At 44.2% G+C, this 27,494-nt stretch overlaps 1 protein-coding gene across 1 annotated transcript in view; it reads right to left on the bottom strand.

Annotated features, from left to right (window-relative positions):
- Nucleotides 1-841: 841 nt before the first annotated feature.
- Nucleotides 842-27,494, bottom strand: part of gsap (gamma-secretase activating protein) — a 124,026-nt gene continuing 97,373 nt past the window's right edge. Inside the window, 4 exon segments of the mRNA XM_070896738.1 lie at nucleotides 842-957; nucleotides 1,874-1,973; nucleotides 3,560-3,664; nucleotides 4,232-4,293. Of these exon segments, the coding sequence (XP_070752839.1) occupies nucleotides 842-957; nucleotides 1,874-1,973; nucleotides 3,560-3,664; nucleotides 4,232-4,293 (383 nt within the window).

A 27,494-nucleotide genomic window follows, 5' to 3' on the forward strand; every position in this document is an offset into this window, starting at 1 on the left:
TGGATTCTTTCCAGGCAGCACAGAAGACTGAATCTTAGAAATGAATTGCCAATTTCTCTAATTGATCAGATTCACTGTTATATACTATGTACTGAAGCAGACAATAGAATATCAACTGCACACAATCAAGATTGTGTTCACAAGAGATAATGTTTCTCCTACATTAGATGCAGTGTTTTCTTGTCTAATCAGCACATCACCCATTAGAACAAGGACCTTTTACAGAATCATGTCTCAAACACTGTTGATGATACCATGCATTTTTAAATATTTCAAACAGTAGCCATCTATGGAGGTATATTTAATTAGTAAATACATAATAGCATCATTGCCAATTGAGCTTTTTCTCAACCAGCATTAAGATGGGTGAGCTAAAATTGCACTTATTATGGCAAATACTACACATGTTTTATGAACATTTTATGCTTATTTTTTTCCTTTCCTACCACTGCGCATATTCATTCATTTGGGAACACAGAACAGGCTCAGCCACAGATTCCTCCATGTCCACTGTAATAAGCTGGCAGGTAGTTTGAACAAACATTCTCTTTGAAATGCATCGCTCTAAATAGTAAGTTGGAGCAGCTTAATCTAGAATCTGAAAAATCTCAACTCAAATCAACACTTGCAAATAGAATTAACACTGGCAATTGAGTGGAATCCATAGCTACATGGTTGAGAGGCAACCTGCTCTCCGTTTTTACTAACAAGTCATGTTGCATGTTATCTTGGTCACTTTTATAATTTTACATGTAGCCTTAAACAAAACAAAAAAATCATAATAGGTCTCGATAGTTATTGGCAATATTGAAGTTTTCCCCTTTAATGTAATTTCACAACTTTAAATTATATCATTCTATTTATTTTCAAGACCAAGAAGAATTAATGTTTGTTTCAGTGCTACTTCTTCCACAAACTTTGCATCCACGTTCTCCTGCTCTTCAAAAGGATTTAATGCTGCAAAAAGAAATAAAATTCATATTTTTTAAGTGTACAACTAGTGAAGGAAAGGTGGTGCAACCTGCTGGACTCCAACATGCAGTGCCATACAGTGGTGTGATGTGGGTTTACATTGACAGTTCCTCACAGGGTGGGTTACCCATCATGTCATTATGGCAAGTAGCTCAGAGAAACCAGGCATGTCCTTATAGGTAGAGAGTCATAACATAAGAAATAGGAGGAGTAGGTCATACAGCCCCTCGAGCCAGCTCCATCATTCAATAAGATCATGGCTGAACTTCTACATCAGCTCTGCTTTCCCACCATATTCCCATATCCCTCGATTCCCTTAGTACCCAAAAAATTACCGATCTCAGTCTTGAATATACTCATTGACTGAGCATCCACAGCCCTCTGGGGTAGAGAATTTCAAAGATTCACACTGGGTTAGAGAATGCCAACAATTCGCAATCCTCTGAGTGAAGAAATTTCTCCTCATCTCAATACTAAACCCTTTATCCTGAGACAATGACCCATAGTTCTAGACTCGCCAGCCAGGGGAGGCCTCCTCTCAGCATATACCTGTCAGACCCTCTAAGAATTTTCTACGTTTCAATGAGATCAATCACCTCTCATTCTTCTAAACTCCAGAGAGTATAGGTCCATTCTACTCAATTTCAGCTCATAGGACAGTCCTCTTATCCCAGGAATTAATCTAGTGAACCTTCGTTGCATCCCCTCATAAGGAAAGTATATCATTCCTTAAGTAAAAAGACTAAAACTGTACATACTACTCCAGATGTGTTCTCACCAAAGCCCTGTACAATTGCAGCAAGACTTCCTTAGTCTTATACTCCAACCCCCTTGCAATAAAGGCCAACATACTTTGGATTAAGTAGATAAAGATACACCAAAGACAGGTAATCATACTTGCCTTGATCTTCCACTTCTGTTAAGATTCTTGCTAGGTAAGTCAGTGGCAAAAATCCAGACTCAAATGAAGACCGTTCCCTTATGGAAAAATCTTTTGATTTCTAAAGAGAAATTGACAAAAATCATTAGTTTAATTTAACTGTATGAAAAGATTCTATTGTAGCATAATTGTAAAGAAATATTAAAATGATTACTCCAATTAAGCCAATGCCAAAGTATATTGCTTTCACACATCAGGATCTCTTAACAAGCATTATTACAATTGTATTTTATTGAAAATAAATTACATCCCATAAATGCATCAACTCAACTATGGTACAAATGACATTGCCATCCGATAAACTAGACAACCCATGCATCCACACTTACAAGTATAAAGTCAAATCAGGCATCAAAAATCAGTTCCTAATTATTCTAACTGTTCATTTTAAAAGGACTGAACATGTTTGGACTACAGTACAAATAGAACAAAGAACAAATACATTAAACCAAGAAATTCTTAGATTTGCACTAGTTGCAAATTTAAAAACATCTCTGCATACAAATACATACACAGTATACATACACACATATACAAAACGCGTACTATATAGTCCACTGCAAGGCATGTATTCTCTGATTATGTGACATTATCGGTTTGTTACTTCACTTTAGGTAGTCTGTGAAAACGTTAAGCACTTCCAAGTCAGTGGTCAAATGCATACTGAACCTCCTTTTACTCTATCTCACAATGTGCCTCAGTCCCAACCTCACCCTCAGAACATCATCACGTAGGACCCACTGTTTAGCAATTCCTATTAAGCTTTAGGTCAAAACACAAACATTTCTGTAATTTGCCCCTAATTGGCAATTACATTCAGAAAAAGTAAAAGAATGACTAATACTGGAATCGGAAAAAAAATTGCTCTGGTGCAATAACAGTTGGCTTTCTGAGGATGAGGTTAAGAAACAGCGCTGTAACTTATCTGGGGAATGCTGCAACTGGGTGACAAGAGTAAGAAAGTTATCCTGTCCCTCATCTTAAATCCATAAATTCATCTCCCACAAAAAAGGCAATAAAATGTAAGTATATGACCAACTAGTGACTATTCTCTTGGTGGGGTACATGTAGGTGAGCAGGAGTTCTGGCTCCAAGTTGACAACTGCAAAAGAAGATGGGAACCGAGTCAATCCTTCTTCACAGATTTGATAATCCATTATCATCCTGAGCTAAACAGGACTGCAGTAATCCAGGACACTGCAACTGGATGACATGCCAGCCTGGCTGGAGAACCTGGAGAGATGAAGAAGTCACTGTGGGCTCGGATTCTTCTCTTGCTCAGCTCCATGTGACCCACAAGCAAATGACCAAAAAGATAGGGTGATGCTAGCTGATCAAGCAGCAGAAGGTTTACCAGTGCAGTGTGTAAACTGTGCTGTGAAAGCCAGCAATGCCCTGAATTTATCAGGGAGGTTCCCAAGCCTGTTGACAATTTATACTTAAGCTTTCTGGATTTAGGCAAGTGGAATGTATCCCTACAAAAAGTGTGTTTGTGCAGTCCATATCTGGAAAACAAGCTTTGCCCACAGTACCTTGATTTGGAGATCAAGCATGGTGATGTATGTATACTGGGAAGACAGAACACACACTGAACAAGAGGACAAGCAGAAGGCTCTTATGTATGCAACAACAAACTTTACTGCTCACCTGTTGGGTGCAAAGTTTTCTCAGGAGGGCTTCCACGTAGTTCCTAGCAATGCAGGATGAACTGACTGGATGATCCCAGAGGTGACAGATCTTCTGTCCAATAGTCTATAAGACAGAACATACCATTGGCTCAAAATCCAAGATTAATCCAATAGCTTTTGCAGCATTTTTACAAAATATTACCTAAAATATAAACAACAAAACTTTTATAAATGGTAACTATCCAGATTTGCCAAATTAGTTCAGAAATCCTCCCATTGAGCTTTTAACTCAAGTGTTAACCAAACAATTAGACTGGTATAGAGGTTGCTCCCCATCTCTATTTGTTGTGGAAGGCATTTACTCTCCAGTTCTACCAAATTAGCTCAGTTAGTAGCAATCTTGTGTCAGTCAAAGGTCTGAGCATTCAAGATCCAATCGAGAACATGACTGCATAATCTAGACTAATGCTTGTAGTTCTGCTAACATTGAAGATCAGGTCGAGTTTAGGTAGAAGGTTACCTCATAGATTGAGCAGATGGGTTAAAGTCCATTGTATATGGCTAGTAATAGGAATGGGTTTCATTTGCTGAATAGACATTTCTCATTTCATGCTTTATAAAAATAGTGACAGTTGAGGAGTTAGAAAAAAGAAAGTGAAGAGAACACACCATCTTTGAGATGATCACGTACCTCTGGAATTCTTGTCACAATGCTAAACTTGAACCTTTCATTCGTCTCAGAATTATCGAGTTCTGGAAAGCAAGAAAAATGTATAAATCAAAAGTAGTTCAAATAGCATTTCCAATTCATTTATTTTTAAAGCAGCAAGCTCCATTTACCAAGAAAAAACAAAACAAAGGTGCCCATATCAAGAATCACATTTCTTTAGCAATTTCATTCCTTATTATTACTAATGGTCCCAGAACCGATGCATGATAAAGTGAACTGTGAAGTAGAAAAGTGCACAAGGAAATAGAAGCATTAAGCAACAGAACAATGGCAGCTGAAGGATGATGTAACAAAGTTTGGCTTGGGCTGATAAGTGGCAAGTAACATTCGTGTCACACAAATGCCAGGCAATGACGATCACCAACAAGTGAGAATCTAACTACCTCCCCATGACATTCAACGGCATTACCATCATTGAATCCCCCATTATCCTAGAGGTCACCATTGACCAGAAACTTAACTAGACCAGCCAGATAAATAATATGGCTACAAGAGCAGGTCAGAGGCTGGGTATTCTGCGGCGAATGTCTCACCTCCCGACTCCCCAAAGCCTTTCCACCATCTACAAGGCACATGTCAGGAGTGTGATGGAATACTCTCCACTGAATGAGTGCAGCTCCAACAACACTCAAGAAGCTCGACACCATCCAGAACAAAGCAGCCCGCTTGATTGGCACCCCATCCACCACCTTAAACATTCACTCTCTCTATCACTGGCAGAACGTATCTGCAGTGTATACCATCTACAAGATGCACTGCAGCAACTCGCCAAGGCTTCTTCGGCAGCATCTCCCAAACCCACGACCTCACAAGGGCAGCAAGCACATGGGAACACCATCACCTGCAAGTTCCCCTCCAAGTTACGTACCATCCTGATGGAAATATATCGCCATTCCTTTATCATCACTGGGCCAAAATCCTGAAACTCCCTCTCCAACAGCACTGTGGGAGTACCATCACCACAAGGACTGTCAAGAAGCTGGCTCATACGATCTTCTCAAGGGCAATTAGGGATGGACAATAAATGCTGGCCTTGCCACCGTCGCCCACATCCCAGAAACTAATAAAAAAAGTGAGGTATTACACCTTAGATATAGGAATAGTAGGTGCTAATTAAAAAATTTGAAGAGAAATAATTGCAGGGATATGGGGAAAGAGCGGGGAAGTGGGACAAACTGGATTGCTCTTCAAAAGAGCCAGCGCAGACGCGATGGGCCAAATGACCTCCTTCCATGCTGTACTATTCTATGATTCTATGGAAATACAGTCCAAATGGAGGATTATTAGGTGGGTTGGCAGATGAATAAGGAATTTAGCGATCCAGGTGAACGTCATTAAAATTTAACTTGCAGTTATATTAAAAAAAATCAAAAAGGTTCATGATTTACTTTACATCCACTCAGTGTGCACCAATGACCTCAGCTCTCCTGTACTTTCACCCTACTGAGGTACCAGAGAAATATGGTTCCCATCTCCTTGTCCTGGCCATAGAACCCTTGACAAAATACAGCAGTGTGAACCAGGCATCCAGAGTATTAACAGGAGGGACTGAACAGAAAATATAAGAACATAAGAATGAGGAGCAGGAGTAGGCCATTTGGCCCCTCAAGCCTGCTCCGCTATTCAATAAGATCATGTCTGATCTTGGGCTCAGCTTCACTTCCTTGCCTGCTCCCCATAACCCTTTGCTCCCTTATCACTCATAAATCTGTCTATCTCTGCCTTAAACATATTCAATGACCCAGCCTCCATAGCTCTCTGGGGCAGAGAATTCCACAGATTTACAACCTTCAAAGTAGAAATTCCTCCGCATCTCAGTTTTAAATGGGCGACCCCTTATTCTAAAACTGTGCCCCCTAGTTCTACATTCCCCCCATGAGTGGAAACATCCTCTGTACACTGATGACGTACGATACGTTACCACCCCAATTATCTCATTCCTTCGTATCTTTCAAAGCAGTAAAACAATTGGGATGGGGCTACTGTGTGAACAATGAAACTTTTACCAATTAGATACACAGTGACATTAAAGGTGGATTACCACCTTGAGCTCCTGATTTCACTGACTGATGGTCAAATAGCAACCCGATAGATCATATATCTCAAGCTACAAAATACAAGTCAGGTTTATGAAGTAAAATTAAACAAAAGAGTAAACACTGAAATTCCCAGCAGTGAATACACTAAAGAAATATTTAATTTCTTGCCAGTTCTTTAAACCATCTTTTAAAGTAATAAAACATCCCAAAGTGTCAGTAATTTTAATAACTTTGCACACACATCTGGGAGAATCAAGTAGTGTTCCATTAGCTCCAGTTCATCAACTGTTTGACAAAGCAGAGATTCACTACAAGACTTTCATACCGAACTTCAAAAATACACCCCCATCTTGTTCTGAAATCTAAACTGGGACAAAAGGTATATCCAAAAGGTAACTTCCACAATTAGTCAAAAATTGTGATTATACAAAGACAGATAATGATCACTATTAATCAGAGCTGACCTGCTGTGAAATGCTTCTTACAGTGACAGAGCTACAGAGCTAGCAACCAAATTTAGTTTCATTGGTACAGAGATAGCCTGATAAATTTTAGCTAAACAATCCATACCTCCTCAGGACAAAGCAGTGCTGAGCATCTGGTAAACAGGACCCCTTGTTGGGACAATCACAGTTAATAAACTGGCTCTTTGTCTAACGTAACCAGCCAACCACTCTAGACCCACAAGGAATTATTTTGGAGAAAACCAAATAAATCAACATGAAAACAACTCCCTTTCAAGCAATAGCAATACACTGGACACATCTCCCGATACAGACACTTAGGATTCTTGAATTAGATCACATTTTACCTCCACTATCCTGCTCAGAAGAACATTACTAGTATTAATCACTGTGAAGAACTTGTATCCTTTGTATAACTTAATAACAGTGGTGGCACAATTTGCTGACAGTGCTCAAAATTAATTAGTTGTATTCCACTTAGTATCTTGTATATCTCTAAGGTGCTCTCCTATTTACCTCCTTTCAAGATTGAAGATTCCAAGTTATTCTAACCTTACCTCATTACTTAGTTCAGAGTATTGCAGATCTGCTTGGCTAAGCATAAGATTACCAAGGCTACCACAGAGGGTTTTTTGGTTCCAAACTTCCATCAAGTCTGCCATCTTGAAGCCACCTTTACCACAAAGGAAGTCTGCTTACCTCCCCCCAGAGTATAATAAGCAGCTGGTCATTAGACAACAGTCAAGTGCAGGTTTGAGCCCTTGCTAGCTGAACAGCAGGTACAAAGATTTCCTCATCAAATGATAGGCAGCAAAACTCACTATGACATGCTGGAGTCCATTGCCATCATCCCCCTGACCACAGCAGAGTCACACCACACCCAGTTGGAGGTGAACCCCTTCAGCAGCAGTGGATTGCCTTGCCACCACTGCCGAGGGTACAATTACAGTATAACTATTTTAGATGGGCAGTTTCCAGTATAAATGTGGACATAGGAATTTATAATGGAAATGTATGGGGGACAGAATGTATGGCTTCAAAATGACAACAGAAATACATTTACGCACCATGGTCCAATTAATCTCCCACCCCCCCACCCCCACAGCCCAGATTCACCTGAAAACTACACTTGGTCTGAAGTCCCTGAGGTAATTTTGACTTTGGGCACTAGTGTAAAATGGACAATATCGGATCAGCTGCTCATTATACATCTCTCTCGTTTTTCATTTCCATTGAAGTCAATAAACTTAAATATGGAGCGTAGACTGATTAGAAATCCCATCCCACAATTAAATGCTTTGGGGCCCAGCAATTACTCATACTCAGCATAGGGTTAATGTTGATGTTAAGATAAAAGAGGAAGATTGTAGTAATCTTTAGGCTCAGGAAAGTATAGCATAGCAAGAAATAAGAGTCAGAAAGTAAGTATATTTTGTTAATGACAGACTGTTACAAACATATATAACTTATTAGACTTTTTATTCCAACTTAGGGTAGATTCTCTCATTTGAAGTAGAATACAGATCAGCAAATATTTATGTACAAATAAAAATCTTACTCCAAAATGCAACAAATAAAGTGCCAAAAAAAATCACAAACAAACCTCCCTTCCTCAAGTCTATAAATTTATTCTGCAGATTCCTAGCTTTGAGAAACATAGAAATTTACAGCGCAGAAGGAGGCCCAGCCCAACCAGTCTGCCCCACACAACTGCGACACCCTTTAAAGTGAAACTTTCTACACTCCACCCTAACTGGAGCCATGTGATCTCCTGGGAGAGGCAAAAACCAGATAAAAACCCAGGCCAATTTAGGGGAAAAATCTGGTAAAATTCCTCTCCGGCCCATCCAGGCGATCGAAACTAGTCCAGGAGATCACCCTGGCCGTATTCGATTCCCTGCAGTACTTACCATCTTATCTGCGCCGGCCAACAAGAGGTTATCCAGTCTAATCCCAATTACCAGCTCTAGGTCCGTAACCCTGCAGGTTACTGCACTTTAAGTGCCCATCCAACTAACTCTTAAAAGTGGTAAGGATGTCTGCATCCACCACTCCTCCAGGCAGCGAGTTCCAGATCCCACAACCCTCTGTGTAAAGAAGCTCCTCCTCAACTCCCCTCTAAACCTTCCACCAACCACCTTAAAACTACGCCCCCTCGTAATAGACCCCTCCACCAATGGAAATAGGCCCTTACTATCCACTATGTCCAAGCCCCTCAATATTTTGTACACCTCAATGAAGTCTCCTCTCAGCCTCCTCTGTTCCAATGAGAACAAACCCAGCCTATGCAATCTGTCCTCATAACTAAGATTCTCCATTCCAGGCAGCATCCTAGTGAATCTCCTCTGCACCCTCTCTACTGTAATCACGTCCTTTCTATAATATGGCAACCAAAAATGCACGCAGTACTCCAGCTGTGGCCTAACCAAAGTATTATACAATTTAAGTATAATCTCCCTGCTCTTATGTTACATGCCTCAGCCAATAAAAGTTTGTTTGTAATAGAACAAGCCATAATTTAAGCAGCACACGGATAGCTCGAACAACCAAAAGCAGCAAGGTTAGGGAGGATAATGTAATTGTGGCTGGATACCAGCCCAGCCAAGTTTGCTGATGATACAAAGATGAGAGGAAAATCAATGTGTAAAGAGGACACAAAAATCTGCAAAAGAACAAAGACAGGTTAAGTGCGTGGGCAAAAATTTGGCAAATGAAGTATAATGTTGGAAAGTGCGAGGTCATGCACTTTGGCAGAAAAAATCAAAGAGCAAGTTATTATTTAAATAGAGAAAGATTGCAAAGTGCTGCAGTACAGCGGGACCTGGGGATATTTGTGCATGAAACACAAAAGGATAGTATGCAAGTACAGCAAGTGATCAGGAAGGCCAATGGAATCTTGGCCTTTATTGCAAAGGGGATGGAGTATAAAAGCAGGGAAGTCTTGCTACAGCTATACAGAGTATTGGTGAGGCCACACCTGGAATACTGCGTGCAGTTTTGGTTTCCATATTTACGAAAGGATATATTTGCTTTGGAGGCAGTTCAGAGAAGGTTCACTAGGTTGATTCCGGGGATGAGGGGGTTGACTTATGAGGAACGGTTGAGTAGGTTGGGTCTCTACGCATTGGAATTCAGAAAAATGAGAGGTGATCTTATCGAAATGTATAAGATTATGAGGGGGCTTGACAAGGTGGATGCAGAGAGGATATTTCCACTGATGGGGGAAGACTAGAACTCGAGGGCATGATCTTAGAATAAGGGGCCACCCATTTAAAACAGAGATGAGGAGAAATTTCTTCTCTGAGGATTGCAAATCTGTGGAATTCGCTGCCTCAGAGAGTTGTGGAAGCTGGGACATTGAATAAATTTAAGACAGAAAGAGACAGTTTCTTAAACGACGTGGAAATAATGGGCTATGGGGAGCGGGCAGGGAAGTGGAGCTGAGTCCATGATCAGATCAGCCATGATCTTATTGAATGGCGGAGCAGGCTCGAGGGGCCATATAGCCTACTCCTGTTCCTATTTCTTATGTTCTTTCCTTTCAGTTGACTTTGAGATGCCAGGAAGTATTGTGTTGTAATACTAATGTTTTTAAATGAAATATATCCCAGAATTGTTTGATTAAGAAACACTGCACAAGCTTTCCAGTAAAACAGTACTACTTCTGGCTAAGCAAATTGGGAAGAAAGTATATTCAAAACAAAATCAACATTCTACCGCACCACCCCCCGCCAAACCACATGCCACTTCTCAAGCTGCCAGGATGTACAGTTAATCTTCTCTTAACTCTTTCTCAACATGGCCATTGGAATTACGCAATTGAAAATTTGTTTGAAGAAATGTTTAAAGTACAAGCATTTTAAAGCCCCTAGATGTTAGTAGTGAGCCAAGTTATATGAGGTCACCAACTCTCATGACTACATTTTTAAGTATGATCTACAGTATATTATATTTTCAATAAACATTCTGATTTTGCAATCTGATTGAATGTTGTTTATGTCTCCCTGACTATAAAACATAATTTTATAGTTTTATTTTGTAATTCCCAAAATGGATTTATGGTTTTGAAAGAGCTGTCAACTTGACTTTAAAGCTCATACAATATGCAGGTCCTTTGCAAAGCATTATACCAGCCATATGCTAAAGTTATAGAATCATAGAAATTTAAGGCACCGAAGATGGCCATTTGGCCCATTGTGTCCGTGCCGGCCAAAAAAGAGCTATCCAGCCTAATCCCACATTCCAGCTCTGGGTCTGTAGCCTTGTAGGTTATGACACTTCAAGTGCATATCCAAGTACTTTTTAAATGCTCTGAGGGTTTCTGCCTCTATCACGCTTTCAGACTGTGACTTCCAGAACCTCTACCACCCTCTGGGTGGGAAGAAGTTCTCAACTCCCCTCTAATCCTTCTACCAATTACTTTAAATCTATGCCTCCTGGTTATTAACCTCTCTGCTAAAGGAAATGCATTCTTCCAATCCATTTTAGGCCCTTCATAATTTTATACATCTCAATTAAGTCTCCCCTCAACCTCCTCTGTTCCAGAGAAAACAACCCCAGCCTATCCAATTTTTCCTCAGTTAAAATTCTCCTGGCAAAATCCTCGTAAATTTCCTCTGTACCCTCTCTAGTGCAATCACCTCTTTCCTGTAATGCGGTGACCAGAACTGTACACAGTACTCTAAATGTGGCCGAACTAGTGTTTTATACAATTTAAGCATAACCTCCCTGCTCTTATATTCTATGCCTCGGCTAATAAAGGAAAGTATCCGGTATGTTGTGTTATGTATGTAATAACTCGATAGACTGAATACTGTAAACTAACATGTACAAACCTGGCTCTGCTTTATTAGGGCCCAAAGTGATTACATTACATGATGGCTTGCCTTTTATACCTGGGCCGCACACATGTGCGTACAGCCCAATGACCTCCGACAGTGGCACCACCTGGTGACTAGTAAACCCAAGCATACATACATGACAATATCCCCCTTTAAGATATTAGTAACAGTCCTTTTACAAATTAAGACGGTCCGGGGCTTTCCGCTCCCGAGTTGATCGTCTCAGTTCAACTCCAGCCTTGGGCGAGCGTTCTGAGTCCGGTATGACTGGGGGCTGGGTAGCCGATCTGATGGGAGTGGCAATGACTATGTCAGGGATTGAAAGTCCAGATTCATTGATAACAGCAGAGTCCTCTGATGACTGAGGGTAGGTTGGTTGGTCACTGATTGTGTCTTCCTCAGACTGTTCCAGTTCATCCGTGTGCCGCAGCTTTATCTGATCAACATGTGTCCTGCATGTTTGCCCATTCTGGAGCTTGACGATAAACACTCTGTTACCCTCCTTGGCCGTAACAGTACCAGCGATCGACTTGGGACCTTGGCCATAATTTAGTACATACACAGGATTGTTAACAGAAATGTCACAACACACAGCAGCGCGATCATGATACCACTGCTGACTTTGACGTCTGTATTCAACATGATTGTTTAAGTCAGGGTGGACGAGAGTGTGCCAGGTCTTGAGACCTCTCTTCATCAATAGTTCAGCAGTGGAGACCCCCGGTAAGCTTGTGGGGTCTTGTCCTGTAACTGAGCAAAATGCATGACAAGCGAGTCTGCAGTGAACCTTGAGTTACACGTTTCATACTCTGCTTGATGGTTTGGATAGCACGCTCTGCTTGACCATTAGATGAAGTTTGAATGGTGCCGACCTCATATGTTTGATATCACTGAGTTTCATGAACTCTTGAAACTCCAGACTAGTGAAGCAAGGTCCGTTGTTGCTTACAACGATGTCAGGCAGACCATGAGTGGCAAACATGGCACGAAGGCTCTCAATGGTAGCTGTGGATGTACTGGATGACATGATTATACACTCTATCCACTTGGAATATGCATTCACCACAACTAAAAACATCTTTCCCAGGAAGGGACCTGCAAAGTCAATGTGGATCCTGGACCATGGTTTGGATGGCCACGACCACAGACTCAGCGGCGATTCCGCTGGTGCTTTACGTAGCTGCATGCAAGTGTTGCACTGATGCACACTTGATACCAGATCAGAGTCAATTCCAGGCCACCATACATGAGACCCGGCAATGGCTTTCATCATGACAATGCCGGGATGAGTGCTATGTAGATCATGTACAAATTTCTCTCTGCCTTTCTTAAGGCATAACAACACGATTACCCCACAGTAAACAATCTGACTGAATGGATAGTTCGTCTTTGCGACAGTTGTAAGGTTTGGTCTCATCACTCATTTGCTTGGGTATGGCAGACCAATCACTACTAAGGACACAACGTTTCACAACCAATAATATCGGGTCTTGGCTGGTCCAGGTCTTAACTTGTTGAGCCGTGACAGGGGTTCCTTCACTTTCAAAAGCATCCATAACTAACAGTAGGTCTGCAGGTTGTGGCACCTCCACCTCCGATGTGGGCAACGGCAGACGGCTCAGTGCATCGGCACAATTTTTGGTGGCAAGTCTACGGCGAATGACAATTATAGGCAGATAATGTCAGCGCCCACCTCTGGATGCGGGACGATGCATTGGTATTTATACCTTTGTTTTCTGAAAACAATGAAATAAATGGTTTGTGATCTGTTTCCAGTTCAAACCGAAGAACAAACAGGTACTGATGCATCTTTTTAACCCCATACACACAGGCTAATGCTTCTTTTTCTACCATGCTGTAAGCTCTTTCTGCCTTTGACAAACTTTTGGAAGCATACGCAACAGGTTGTAGTTTACCTGACTCATTAGCTTGTTGGAGTACGCAACCAACTCCATATGACGAAGCATCACAGGCCAATACTTGATGCTTACACGGATTATAATGTACCAGCAGCTTGTTAGAGCAAAGCAGATTAGTAGCTTACTAGATGCTTACACAGATCATAATGTACCAGCAGTTTGTTAGAGCAAAGCAGATTAGTAGCTTTCTCAAAAGCTCTATCTTGAGATGCACCCCAAACCCAATTGTCGCCTTTTCTTAGCAGCATGTGCAGTGGCTCATGAAGTACTCAATCTAGGTAGGAAATTACCAAAGTAGTTGAGTAGACCAAGGAACGAACGCAGCTCCGTTACATTCTAAGGCTTGGGTGCATTTTTGATGGCCTTGGTTTTTGAGTCCGTCGGCCTGATGTCGTCAGCAGTAATTTTCCTCCCCAGGAATTCGACTTATGGTGCCATGAAAACGCACTTCGAACGTTTCAGTCTGAGTCCCACTTTGTCCAGATGATGTAATACCTCTTCCAGGTTGTTCAGATGTTCGGCGGTATCACAACCTGTGACCAGGATGTCATCTTGAAACACGACGGCTCTAGGGACGGACTTCAGTAGATTCTCCATATTCCTCTGAAATATGGCTGCAGCCAAACGAATTCCAAAAGGACACCTGTTGTAGATAAACAGTCCTTTATGTGTGTGGATGCACGTAAGTTTCTTCGACGTCTTGACCAGCTCCTGTGTCATGTAGGCCGACGTCAGATCCAGTTTAGTGAACGACTTCCCCCCGGCTAGCGTTGCAAAAAGGTCATCAGCCTTCGGTAACAGGTACTGATCCTGTTTCAAAACTCAGTTGATCGTAACCTTGTAGTCTCCACAAATCCTGACAGTGCCATCACTCTTACATAATTTTTTCAAAATGTCCAAATAAAAAATAGAAGTACCTCCTGCTAAAATTCTTATGTTCTCCGAGCCGCCTAAGCTCACTCACCATCAGCCTGCCATTACAAACAACCCTACCCCCATGAGGTCGGTGATCGAACCCACCTGCGGTTCGGAATCCCCCTCTCTTCCCCCCCCCGATCAAAACTCCATCCCCCCTCCCCCGGATCAAAACTCCCCCCTCCCCCAGATCAAAACTCCCCCCCTCCCCCACCCCCGGATCAAAATTTCCCCCTCCCCCACCCCCCTCCCTCGGATCAAAATTCCCCCCCTCCCCCACCCCCCTCTCCCGGATCAAAATTCCCCCCCTCCCCCCTCTCCCGGATCAAAACTCCCCACCCCTCCCCCGGATTAAAACTCCCCCCCTCCCCCGGATCAAAACTCCCCCCTCCCCTGGATCAAAACTACCCCCCCTCCCCCACCCCCGGATCAAAACTACCCCCCTCCCCCACCCCCACCCCCTCCCCGGATCAAAACTACCCCCCTTCCCCGGAGCAAAACTACCCCCCTCCCCCACCCCCTCCCCCGGATCAAAACTACCCCCTCCCCAACCCCCTCCCCCGGATCAAAAATACTCCCCCTCCCCCACCCCCAGACCAAAACTACCCCTCTCCCCCGGATCAAAACTACCCCCCCTCCTCCCGAACCCCCTCCCCCGGATCAAAACTCACCCCCTCCCCCACCCCCACCCCCTCCCCCGGATCAAAACTTCAAAACTCCCGCCCGCCCCCTCTGCCCCGGATCCAACCTCCCATCCCCTCCCCCTCCCCCGGATCAAAACTCCCCTACCCACCCCACCGATCAAAACTTCACCCCCCTGCCCCGGATCAAAACTCCCTCCCTCCCCCGGATCAAAACTCCCCCCCCACCACCACCCCCACAACCCCACCTCCCCAGCTTGGGCCCTGCACCAACCTGCTTGTTGTGGCCTTCTAGCCCGTGAAGGCAGCGGACCGGCCTGTGCGGCAGGCCACTCGGCCTGGGATAGGGGCGGGATGCATCAGATCTCACTCTGCAGCACACACACACACACACACACACACACACACACACACAGAGGCTGGGGGCAGGAGCTACTGCACATGCGCGCACACTCCAACACGCATGTGTAGAGCTGCCGGCACTGTTTCTGGCGCAGGGCCCTAGCTCTGCTCCCCAATCAACTGGCCACGCCGCGCCAAACCCCGGGAGAGGCAACACATCGGCCAGAATCGGGGGAGATTTTTTCAGTGTCGTTTTCAGCCCACAAAGTCGGTGCATCTCTGGTGACTGTGCCGAAAAAAGGGCTGGGTCAAATTTGAGCCCACTATTTCAGCTAATCACACCTCCCCCCACCCCCCACCCCCCACCTCACCAGATTGCTTATTAATTGATCAGCTGATATATTCTTCCTTCTCACTATCCCTCTCCCAAAATCACATCACTGTTAGCTACACTTTTTTTGATCAGGATCAGACTAGTCAATGGCTATCAATGTTGTTCCCTGAGCTGTCAACAGAGATTGTACTGCTAGGACGGCGTCTCTTCTGAACCCCATGCTCTCCCACACACAAACAGGAGATTCTAATATGAAGTGCTTTCAAGACTAGGATTTAAATCTATAATCCTCTGAATGGGAGTCTGCATCCTGTTAACAAAGCAATTACCCCATGACCAGTCCAAATTTCTCTTCAGGACCGCAGTCTAGAAATGTGATTAGTATTCATTAAAACTAGTTACATTTTGTGCCAGACAGGTCAAAGAAGATAATTTGTACAACTTGGACCCAAGCGAAAGGAAGCACACAAAGAAGACACGTTGAATGTGTTTCTACATCTTTAAACAGGATATCCCTTTATCAGATTTGGTATAGTATTATTCAACTCCAGGAAAAATAACCTACTCTACAAAGTGGAACAAATGGTACCGGATGATTTATTAAGATCATCTCTTAACCCAAACATGTGGAGCTGAAAAGTCATACTTTGTTGAATGACAAACACAATAATCAGTTTTGCTATTCACAAAGATCTTGTGGTCTGATTGTGTAGTTAAGATGAACACATTACCCTAGAAATTCAAGCGCACCTACTGCTGGTTGCAGGGTTTGATACCGGCTCCTCAATGGTGAAGCCCGAGTCGCTCTCGTTATTTGGGCTCGAGCCTCATTTCCGTGGAGCCGGTGAGCTGCGCAGAGCTGCCAACAAACAACAACTTGTAAACCATCCCAAGGCGCTTCACAGGGTTATTGGAAGACATATGGCAAATTAGAGTATGTGACCAAAAGCTTGGTCAAAGAGGTTGGTTTAAAGGGAATAAAGGATTATGGGGAGTGGGCAGGGAAGTGGAGCTGAGTCCATGATCAGATCAACCATGATATTAAATGGTGGAGCAGGCGCGAGGGACCAGGTGGCCTACTCCTGCTCCTTTTTCTTACGTTCTTATGTCTTAAAAGGAGGAAAGAGAAGTAAGGAGGTGGAGAGGTTTAGGCAGGGAATTCCAAAGCTTATGGTCCAGGCAACAGAGGGCACGGCCATCAATGGTTGAGCGATTATAATCAGGGATGTTCAAGAGGGCAGAATTAGAGGGGCGCAGATATAATCGGGAGGATTGTGGGGCTGGAGAAGATTACAGAGATAGGGAGGGGCATGGAGGGATTTGTAAACAAGGATGAGAATTTTGAAATTGAGGCGTTGCTTAACCAGAAGCCAATGTAGGTCAGCGAGCACGGGGGTGATAGGTGAATGGGACTTGGTGCAAGTTAGGACATGGGCAGCCGAGTTTTGGATGACCTCAAATTTGCATAGGGTAGAATGTGGAAGGCCAGCCAGGAGTACATTGGAATAGTCAAGTCTAGAGCTAACAAAGGCATGGATGAGGGTTTCAGCAGCGGATGAGCTGAGGTAAACATAGAAAATAGGAAAATAGGTACACCCCTGTCTGGCGTAAAAATAAAAAACGGAAGGTGGCTCAACCGTGGCTATCAAGGGAAATCAGGGATAGTATTAAAGCCAAGGAAGTGGCATACAAATTAGCCAGAAATAGCAGCGAACCCGGGGACTGGGAGAAATTTAGAACTCAGCAGAGGAGGACAAAGGGTTTGATTAGGGCAGGGAAAATGGAGTATGAGAGGAAGCTTGCAGGGAACATTAAAACGGACTGCATAAGCTTCCATAGATATGTAAAGAGAAAAAGGTTAGTAAAGACAAACGTAGGTCCCCTGCAGTCAGAATCAGGGGAAGTCATAACTGGGAACAAAGAAATGGCAGATCAATTGAACAAGTACTTTGGTTCGGTATTCACTAAGGAGGACACTAACAATCTTGCGGATATAAAAGGGGTCAGAGGGTCTAGTAAGGAGGAGGAACTGAGGGAAATCCTTATTAGTCGGGAAATTGTGTTGGGGAAATTGATGGGATTGAAGGCCGATAAATCCCCAGGGCCTGATGGACTGCATCCCAGAGTACTTAAGGAAGTGGCCTTGGAAATAGCGGATGCATTGACAGTCATTTTCCAACATTCCATTGACTCTGGATCAGTTCCTATCGAGTGGAGGGTAGCCAATGTAACCCCACTTTTTAAAAAAGGAGGGAGAGAGAAAACAGGGAATTATAGACCGGTCAGCCTGACATCAGTAGTGGGTAAAATGATGGAATCAATTATTAAGGATTCATAGCAGCGCATTTGGAAAGAGGTGACATGATAGGTCCAAGTCAGCATGGATTTCTGAAAGGGAAATCATGCTTGACAAATCTTCTGGAATTTTTTGAGGATGAACCAGTTGATGTGGTGTATTTGGACTTTCAGAAGGCTTTCGACAAGGTCCCAAACAAGAGATTAATGTGCAAAGTTAAAGCATATGGGATTGGGGGTAGTGTGCTGACATGGATTGAGAACTGGCTGGCAGACAGGAAGCAAAGAGTAGGAGTAAATGGGTACTTTTCAGAATGGCAGGCAATGACTAGTGGGGTACTGCAAGGTTCTGTGCTGGGGCCCCAGCTGTTTACATTGTACATTAATGATTTGGACGAGGGGATTAAATGTAGTATCTCCAAATTTGCGGATGACACTAAGTTGGGTGGCAGTGTGAGCTGCGAGGAGGATGCTATGAGGCTGCAGAGTGACTTGGATAGGTTAGGTGAGTGGGCAAATGCATGGCAGATGAAGTATAATGTGGATAAATGTGAGGTTATCCACTTTGGTGGTAAAAACAGAGAGACAGACTATTATCTGAATGGTGACAGATTAGGAAAAGGGGAGGTGCAACGAGACCTGGGTGTCATGGTACATCAGTCATTGAAGGTTGGCACGCAGGTACAGCAGGCGGTTAAGAAAGCAAATGGCATGTTGGCCTTCATAGCGAGGGGATTTGAGCACAGGGGCAGGGAGGTGTTACTACAGTTGTACAGGGCCTTGGTGAGGCCACACCTGGAGTATTGTGTACAGTTTTGGTCTCCTAACTTGAGGAAGGACATTCTTGCTATTGAGGGAGTGCAGTGAAGGTTCACCAGACTGATTCCCGGGGTGGCAGGACTGACATATCAAGAAAGACTGGATCAACTGGGCTTGTATTCACTGGAGTTCAGAAGAATGAGAGGGGATCTCATAGAAACGTTTAAAATTCTGACAGGGTTAGACAGGTTAGATGCAGGAAGAATGTTCCCAATGTTGGGGAAGTCCAGAATCAGGGGTCACAGTCTAAGGATAAGTGGTAAGTCATTTAGGACCGAGATGAGGAGAAACTTCTTCACCCAGAAAGTGGTGAACCTGTGGAATTCTCTACCACAGAAAGTTGTTGAGGCAAATTCACTAAATATATTCAAAAAGGAGTTAGATGTAGTCCTTACTACTAGGGGGATCAAGCGGTATGGCGAGAAAGCAGGAATGGGGTACTGAAGTTGCATGTTCAGCCATGAACTCATTGAATGGCGGTGCAGGCTCGAAGGGCCGAATGGCCTACTCCTGCACCTATTTTCTATGTTTCTAGGAGTGGACCATTCGGCCCTTCGAGCCTGCACCACCATTCAATAAGGTCATGGCTGATCATTCACCTCAGTACCCCGTTCCTGCTTTCTCTCCATACTCCTCGATCCCTTTAGCCGTAAGGGCCATATCTAATTCCCTCTTGAATATATCCAATGAACAGACATCAACAACTCTCTGTGGCAGGGAATTCCACAGGTTAACAACTCTCTGAGTGAAGAAGTTTCTCCTCATCTCAGTCCTAAATGGCCTACCCCTTATCCTAAGATTGTGTCCACTGGTTCTGGACTTCCCCAACATCGGGAACATTCTTCCGCATCTAACCTGTCCTGTCCCGTCAGAATCTTATACGTTTCTATGAGATCCCCTCTCATCCTTCTAAACTCCAGTGTATAAAGGCCCAGCTGATCCAGTCTCTCCTCATGTGTCAGTCCAGCCATCCGTGGAATCAGTCTGGTGAACCTTCGCTGCACTCCCTCAATAGCAAGAACGTCCTTCCTCAGATTAGGAGACCAAAACTGAACACAATATTACAGGTGAGGCCTCACTAGGGCCCTGTACAATTGCAGTAAGACCTCCCTGCTCCTATACTCAAATCCCCTAGCTATGAAGGCCAACATGCCATTTTCCTTCTTCATCGCCTGCTGTACCTGCATGTCAACTTTCAATGACTGATAAACCACGACACCCAGGTCTCGTTGCACCTCCCCTTTTCCTAATCTGCCGCCTTTCAGATAATATTCTGCCTTCGTTTTATTGCCGCCAAAGTGGATCACCTCACATTTATCCACATTATACTGCATCTGCCATGCATTTGCCCACTCACTTAACCTGTCCAAATCACCCTGCAGCCTCCTCACAGCTCACACCACTACCCAGTTTAGTGTCATCTGCAAACTTGGAGATATTACATTCAATTCTTTCATCCAAATCATTAATGTATATTGTTAAGAGCTGGGGTCCCAGCACTGAGCCCTGCGGCACTCCACTAGTCACTGCCTCCCATTCCGAAAAGGACCCGTTTATCCCGACTCTCTGCTTCCTGTCTGCCAACCAATTCTCTATCCACGCCAGTACATTACCCCCAATATAATGTGCTTTGATTTTTCACACCAATCTCTTATGTGGGACCTTGTCAAAGGCGTTTTGAAAGTCCAAATACACCACATCCACTGGTTCTCCCTTGTCCACTCTACTAGTCAGGGTGGAGACGGGTGATGTTAGGAAGGTAGAAATAGGCGGTCTTAGTTATGCTGCAGATATGTAGTTGGTAGCTCATTTCAGGGTCAAATATGACACCAAGGTTGCGAACAGAGTGCTTGAGCCTCAGACAAATGTTCGGGATGGAGTTTAAAAAAAGATATAATTGAGAATTGGATGAAACTTGGCTGAGAGATAATGACATTATCTTTAATTGAAGCCTCCCCTCCCGGCTATACCTTCCACCACTTGCCCCACCCAGACCACTGTGGTGGCGGTATAGCTCTCATCACCAAATCATACACCATGGTCTGTCCCCCTACGTCTCCAACACTTTCTCATCTTTTGAACATTTCGCCTTAATCCACCCCTCTCACCTCTCATTCAAAATTCTCGTTCTCTACCACCCACCCAAGTAGAATAAAAATGTTATCACGTATATATCCTCACTGTTTTCCTCCCTCAGCCTATGCACCAAGTGACTTCACATCCTCGGTGACTTCAACCTCCATCTCAATTCATCATGCTTTCTCTCCTCTGAGTTCACTACCCTCCTGTCCTCCCTTAATCTCTCCCTCCATGTAAATTCCTCAACCCATATTAACGGCCACCCCCTTGACCTTGCAATCTCTCGTGGCCTTGCTATTCCAACCGTGTCAATTAAAGATAAAGCCATCTCTGACCATTTTCTTGTATCGCTCTCGACCCACATCCCACTTCGCCAATCTAAACATACTTCCTTCTGCATCTGCCCCTAAAAAAAAACTCCCTTACAACTGCGCTTATCACCTCAAAACTATCCCACCTTTGGCCCTCTTTTAACAATGACATTTCTGCAGCCATCGATCTGCTCAACCACACCCTCACCACCATCTTTGATGCCCTAGTCCCTACTAAAAAAATTACACTCTCCCACGCTGGCCATTCCCCCTGGTACAACCCTCATTTTTGCTCCTTCAAGTCAAAAGGGCGCAGACTTGAACGGATGTGGCAGACAACTGGTTTAGCCATTCACCGCCAGACACATAAATCCTACTCTTGTCTATAAAAAAATGGTTAATATTTCAGGATCATTCTAGAACGCAAAATTAACCGCCAGCTACTATTCTCTACTGCTAAGCATCTCCTTAAACCTCTCTCCCCACACTCACCTCCAGCAAGTGTGAGGAGCTCATGGACTTCTTTGACTCAAAGATTGAGACCATCTGATCAGCTGCCTCTGCGAGTTCCCTTCCTTTACCTTGCCCACAAGGCTAAACTTCATCTGAGGCTTCCATCTGCCCTAGCCCTAAACTCACATCTTTCCCTAGTTTCTCTTTGATCGCCCCTCGTGATCTCTCCGAGCTCATCCTGTCCATGAGACCCACTTCCTGCTCCCTTGAACCTATTCCCAATAAATTGCTGACCACCCAACTTCCTTTTCTGGCTCCCATGTTAGCCAACATTGTTAATGGTTCTCTCTCCTCAGGTACTGTCCCCCTCTCCTTCAAATCTGCTGTCATCACCCCTCTCCTCAAAAACAACCCTTGACCCAACTTTGCTTGCTACCTATCGCCCCATCTGCAACCTCCCTTTTATGACCTTAGTACTTGAACATGTTGTCACCTCCAAAATCCGTGACCATCTTTCCCTGAGTTCAATGTTTTAATCTCTTCAATCTGGTTTTCATCCTTGCCACAGTACCGAAACGGCTCTCATCAAAGTTACAAATGACATCCTTCGTGACTGTGACAAAGGTAAACCATCCCTCCTCGTCCTTCTGGACCTGTCTACAACCTTTGACACGATTGACCACTCCATCCTCCTCCAATGCCTCTCCACCATCGTCCAGCTAGGTGGGACTACACTCGTCTGGTTCCATTCTTATCTATCTAATCGTAGGCAGAAAATCTCCCGCAATGGCTTCTCTTCCCATCCCGCATCGTTACCAAGCAGGAGTCAAGAGAAGTGGTTGAGATAGAGCTGGGTGTCGTCAGCGTACATGTGGAAACTGACCCCATGTTTTTGGATGATATCACCAAGGGGCAGCAAATAGATGAGAAATAGGAGGGGGCCAAGGATAGAACCTTGGTGGACACCAGAAGTAATGTTGCGGGAACTGGAAGAGAAGCCATTGCAGGTGATTCTCTGACTATGATTAGATAGATCAGAATGGAACCAGGCGAGTGCAGTCCCGCCCAGCTGGACGATGGTGGAGAGGTGTTGGAGACGGATGGAATGGACAACCGTTTCAAAGTCAAGGACGAGGAGGGGTAGTTTGCCTTTGTCACAGTCACAAAGGATGTCATTTGTGACTTTGATGAGAGCAGTTTCGATACTGTAGCAGGTGCGGAAAGCTGATTGGAGGGATTCAAACAGGGAGTTGTGGGAAAGATGGGCACGGATTTGGGAGGCGACAACACATTTGGAGAAGAAAGGGAGGTTGGAGATGGGACGGTAGTTTGCAAGGACAGAGGGGTCAAGGATTGTTTTTTGTGGAGAGGGGTGGATGACGGCAGGTTTGAGGGAGAGGGGGATAGTACTTGAGGAGAGAGAACCGTTAACAATGTCAGCTAACATGGGAGCCTGAAAAGGAAGTTAGGTGATCTGCAGTTTGGTGGGAATAGGGTCAAGGGAGCAGGAAGTGGATCTCATGGACAAGATGAGCATGGAGAGGTCATGAGGGGCGATCAAAGAGAAACTGGATAAAGATGCGTGGCCGGGGAGAGCCTCAGGAAGTTTGGCCCGGTGGGCTAGGGGAAGGAAGGGAAGTGGCAGAGACAGCTGAACAGATGGTCTCAATCTTAGAGATCAAGAAGTCCATGAACTCCTCACACTTATTGTCAGAGGTGAGTGTGGAGGAGACAGGGGAGAGGGGTTTAAGAAGATGGTTAGCAGTGGAGAATAATAACGAAGTATAATTAAGAATTGGGCCACTACACAAGTGAGGAAGGGTGGGCAATCAGGGCAGGAGGTAGCGGTGGCCGGGGGGGGGGGGATGTTGAGCAGCCCATTTTCTTTTAATGTGGAGTCAGGAGGAGACTTCTTCTTGGACCGCTAAATTTCATATGGTGAGGCTACTCCCACAATACTGTTAGGTAGAGAATACCTGGGTTTTGATCAAGTGACAAGGAAGGAATGGCAATATTTGTCGGGATGATGCGTGACTTGGGAGGGGTACGTGTAGATGATGGGGTTCCCATGCACCTGCTGCCCTTGTCTTTTTATGTACTGGCTGCACGTTTATGTGATGTTGCCGTAGAAGCCTTGGCGAGTTGCTGCAGTGACTCCTGTAGATAATACATACTGCACCCACAGCACACTGGTGGTGGAGGGAGTTTAATCTGGCAGATGGGATGCCGATTAAGGGAATTGCTTTGTTCTGGATGGCATTGAGTTTTTTGATTTGACAATATTCCATCACCCTCCTGACTTGTGCTTTGTAGGTGCTGGAGAGGCTTTGGGGAGTTAAGAGGCGAGCTACTCACCATAGAATACCCACCCTCTGACCTGCTCTAGCAGCCTTGCGATGATGTGGCTGGCCCCACCTATAACGTACATCTTGTGCTACAAACAAACCACACATTTTAATGGCTTTCTGTGAATTCACAGTTCAGTTCACAACTGCCCAATTCCTTTAGCACAAGATGTGGAATGTTACAGCAAATTTTTCTGCAGTGCAACAATAAGGGGTGGGACAGTAAGAGACAGAGATTTGGGGCCCAATTAAGTTCTTAAATCAAACTTTGCTTTCAGTTTATGATGCTACGTTAGCCTGGTACTTGGATTATTAACTTGTAAATCTTTGAAATGTATACGTCATTCTATATACTGCTCCTGCAGACAAAACAGTGCTGTTATTTTTGTACCAAAGGGGTGCTATAGGTTAGTAATTCTTGTATGTTGCCAAACACGAGGCAGGCTCTTCATCATATCAATACGAATGTTACAATTACTGCTATATAATGAGTAATAATAACATCCCCAGCATTAAAGCACTGACCACACTTGATCAGCTCTGCTGGGCAGGCCACATTGTCCGCATGCCAAACTCGAGACTCCCAAAGCAAGTGCTCTACTCGGAACTCCTTCACGGCAAACGAGCCAAAGGTGGGCAGCATTACAAGGACACCCACAAAGTCCCCCTGATAAAGTACAACATCCCCACTGACACCTGGGAACCCCTGGCCAAAGACTGCCCTAAAGTGGAGGAAGTGCATCCGGGAGGGCGCTGAGCATCCAGAGTCTCATCGCCGAGAGCATGCAGAAATCAAGCGCAGGCAGTGGAAAGAGCGTGCGGCAAACCTGTCCCACCCACCCTTTCCTTCAACGACTATCTGTCCCACCTGTGACAGTCTGTGGTTCTCGTATTGGACTGTTCAGCCACCTAAGGACTCATTTTAAAGAGTGGAAGCAAATCTTCCTCGATTCCGAGGGACTGCCTATGATGAATGAGTAAAATTTCCAAGGAGTGTTTCAATGGAAATCAGTTCACGAGTACTGACAATGAAACACAATTTTCACAATTGAGATAATGCAAAAACAAAATCCACTTTTTTGGGCACTTACAGAACAATTCACAAGTTTTTTTTCTGGACAAGAATGAGCACAGACCTTTCTGAAAGCTTCTCTGAAGAGTCATATCAGAGATGTGCACAGTCAGCTTCTTAAAGGCATTTGAAAAAACTCTGATGTTTGTACACCTCAGTAGATGGTCCAATCATAGAAACTTACAGCACAGAAGAGGCCATTCAGCCCATCCTGCCTAAGCTGGCTCTTTGAAAGAGCAATTGTGCTTAGGCCCCCCCCCCGTTTTTTGTCTGTAACCGTATCAGTTCCTCATCCTCAAATACCTGTCCCAACTCACTTTTAAAATGATTTATGGAATCAGCTTCCACCACCTTTTCAGGTAGAGTGTTCCCGATCTCAACAACTTTGAGTGAAAATATTTCTCCTCAGCTCCCCTCTAGATTGCTCGCCAATGATTTTAAATCTATGACCTCTGGCTATTGACACACTCACCAAAGGGAATAGTTTCTCTCCAGCTACTCTATCAAAACCTCTCATATCTTGAAAAACTCTAATAGGTCACCTCGTAACCATCTCTGTTCCAAGGAGAAAAGACCCAACTTTTCCATTCTCTCCTCATAACTGAAGTCCCTTATTTCTGGGTACATTCTGGTAAACCTCCTCTGTACCCTTTCTAAGCATCTTTCCTGAAGTGTAGTGCCTATAATACTCCAGCTGAGGCCTAACTAGTGATTCACAAATTCTATCATGATCTCTTTGCTTTTATATTCTATGCCTCGATTTATAAACCCAAGTAACCTATATGATTTTTAACCATCAACTTGTCCTGCCACCTTTGTGTGTATGGACACCCAGGTCGCTCTGCTCATCTACGCTTTGCCATTTATCAAATACTGTCTTTCCATATTAGTCCTCCCAAAGAGCACCACTTCACACTTCTCTGCATTGAATTCCATCTGCCACACTACTGCCCATTTCACCATCCTGTCTATGTGATCCTGAAGTCTACAACTATCCTCATCACTATCTACTACGTTGCCAAGTTTCAAATCACTTGCAAACGGTATAATGCTGCACCCTACACCCGAGTCTAGGTCGATAAAAACATTGAAAAGAGTAATGACCCAAAACCGACCTTTGGGGATCACCATTGCAAACAACCTCCCAGTCCAAAAATCATCCATCCAACATTACTCTCTGCTTCTTGTCACTGAGCCAATTCCATATCCATATTGCCACTTTCCCCTTAATTCCATGGGCTTCCTCTCCTTACAAGCCTCCTATGTGACATTTTGTCAACTGCCTTCTGAAATTCCATATACACATCTACTGCACAACTGTATCTTGATCAACCTTCTCTGTTACCTCATCAATTTAATCAAGTTCGTCAGGCACAATTTGCCTTTAGTAAATGCATGCTGGCTTTTCTTGATTGACCCATGGGTTTCCAAATTAAAGTTTATTTTCTCCCTGATGATGGGTTCCAATAACTTCCCTACAAGAGGTTAGGCTGACTGGCCCATAGTTACCCGGTTTATCCCTCTCCCCTTTCTTGAATAATGGTATAACATTAGCAACCCTCCAGTCCTCCAGCACTACTCCTGCATCCAATGAGGATTGAAAGATTGTGACCAATGCCTGTGCTATTTCGACCTTTGCTTCTTTCAGCAACTTAGGATGCATTCCATCCGGACCTAGTGGCTTACCAATTTTCAGTAATGCTAATCTTTTTAGTACATCTTCTCTATCTATTACTATCATGTCCATAACTTCCCTTTCCTCTTTTAGTGTAACCTTCACATCATTAGCTTCCTTTGTGAAGACAGCTCATTTAATACTTTAGCCATGCCTTCTGCCTCTACATGAAGATTTCTCCTTGGGTCCTTAATAGGCCCGACTTTTTCCCTAGCTAACCTCTTACACTTTAGAGCTGGATTTTCGGCTTTCCCGATTTCAGGTTGCTAATCGCAGCGGGGCGGTCCTGATAACACCTGAAAAAAGTTTGCACCTTCGATTGGAAATTTCTGCAAAAAATGAGAATCCATGATCGGGGGCATTAAATCAGATGTTACACAACGGACTTTGTGCAGCCAAGCCGAAAATCGCGGTGTTAAAAGAAGCGGCCATTTTACACATGCGCAGTCGCATTTTTGTTTTCCCAGATACAGACGTTATTTCAGGGCACGGCGGCTTCCTGCACGGTGGCACAGATGACCCACCCGACTCTGGCACTTCTGCAGAGATGGAGCAGCAAGAGGGCAGGCAGTCTGCCAGGCATTTTTCAACGGCTACTGCTGAGACCGTAGTCCATTCAGTGGAGAGGAGGTGGACATCACTTCATCTGGTTAGGGGAGGGAGACCGCTGCCAACAATTT

The sequence above is a fragment of the Pristiophorus japonicus genome, chromosome 13 (assembly GCF_044704955.1).
Source record: "Pristiophorus japonicus isolate sPriJap1 chromosome 13, sPriJap1.hap1, whole genome shotgun sequence".
Lineage (NCBI taxonomy): Eukaryota > Metazoa > Chordata > Chondrichthyes > Pristiophoridae > Pristiophorus > Pristiophorus japonicus.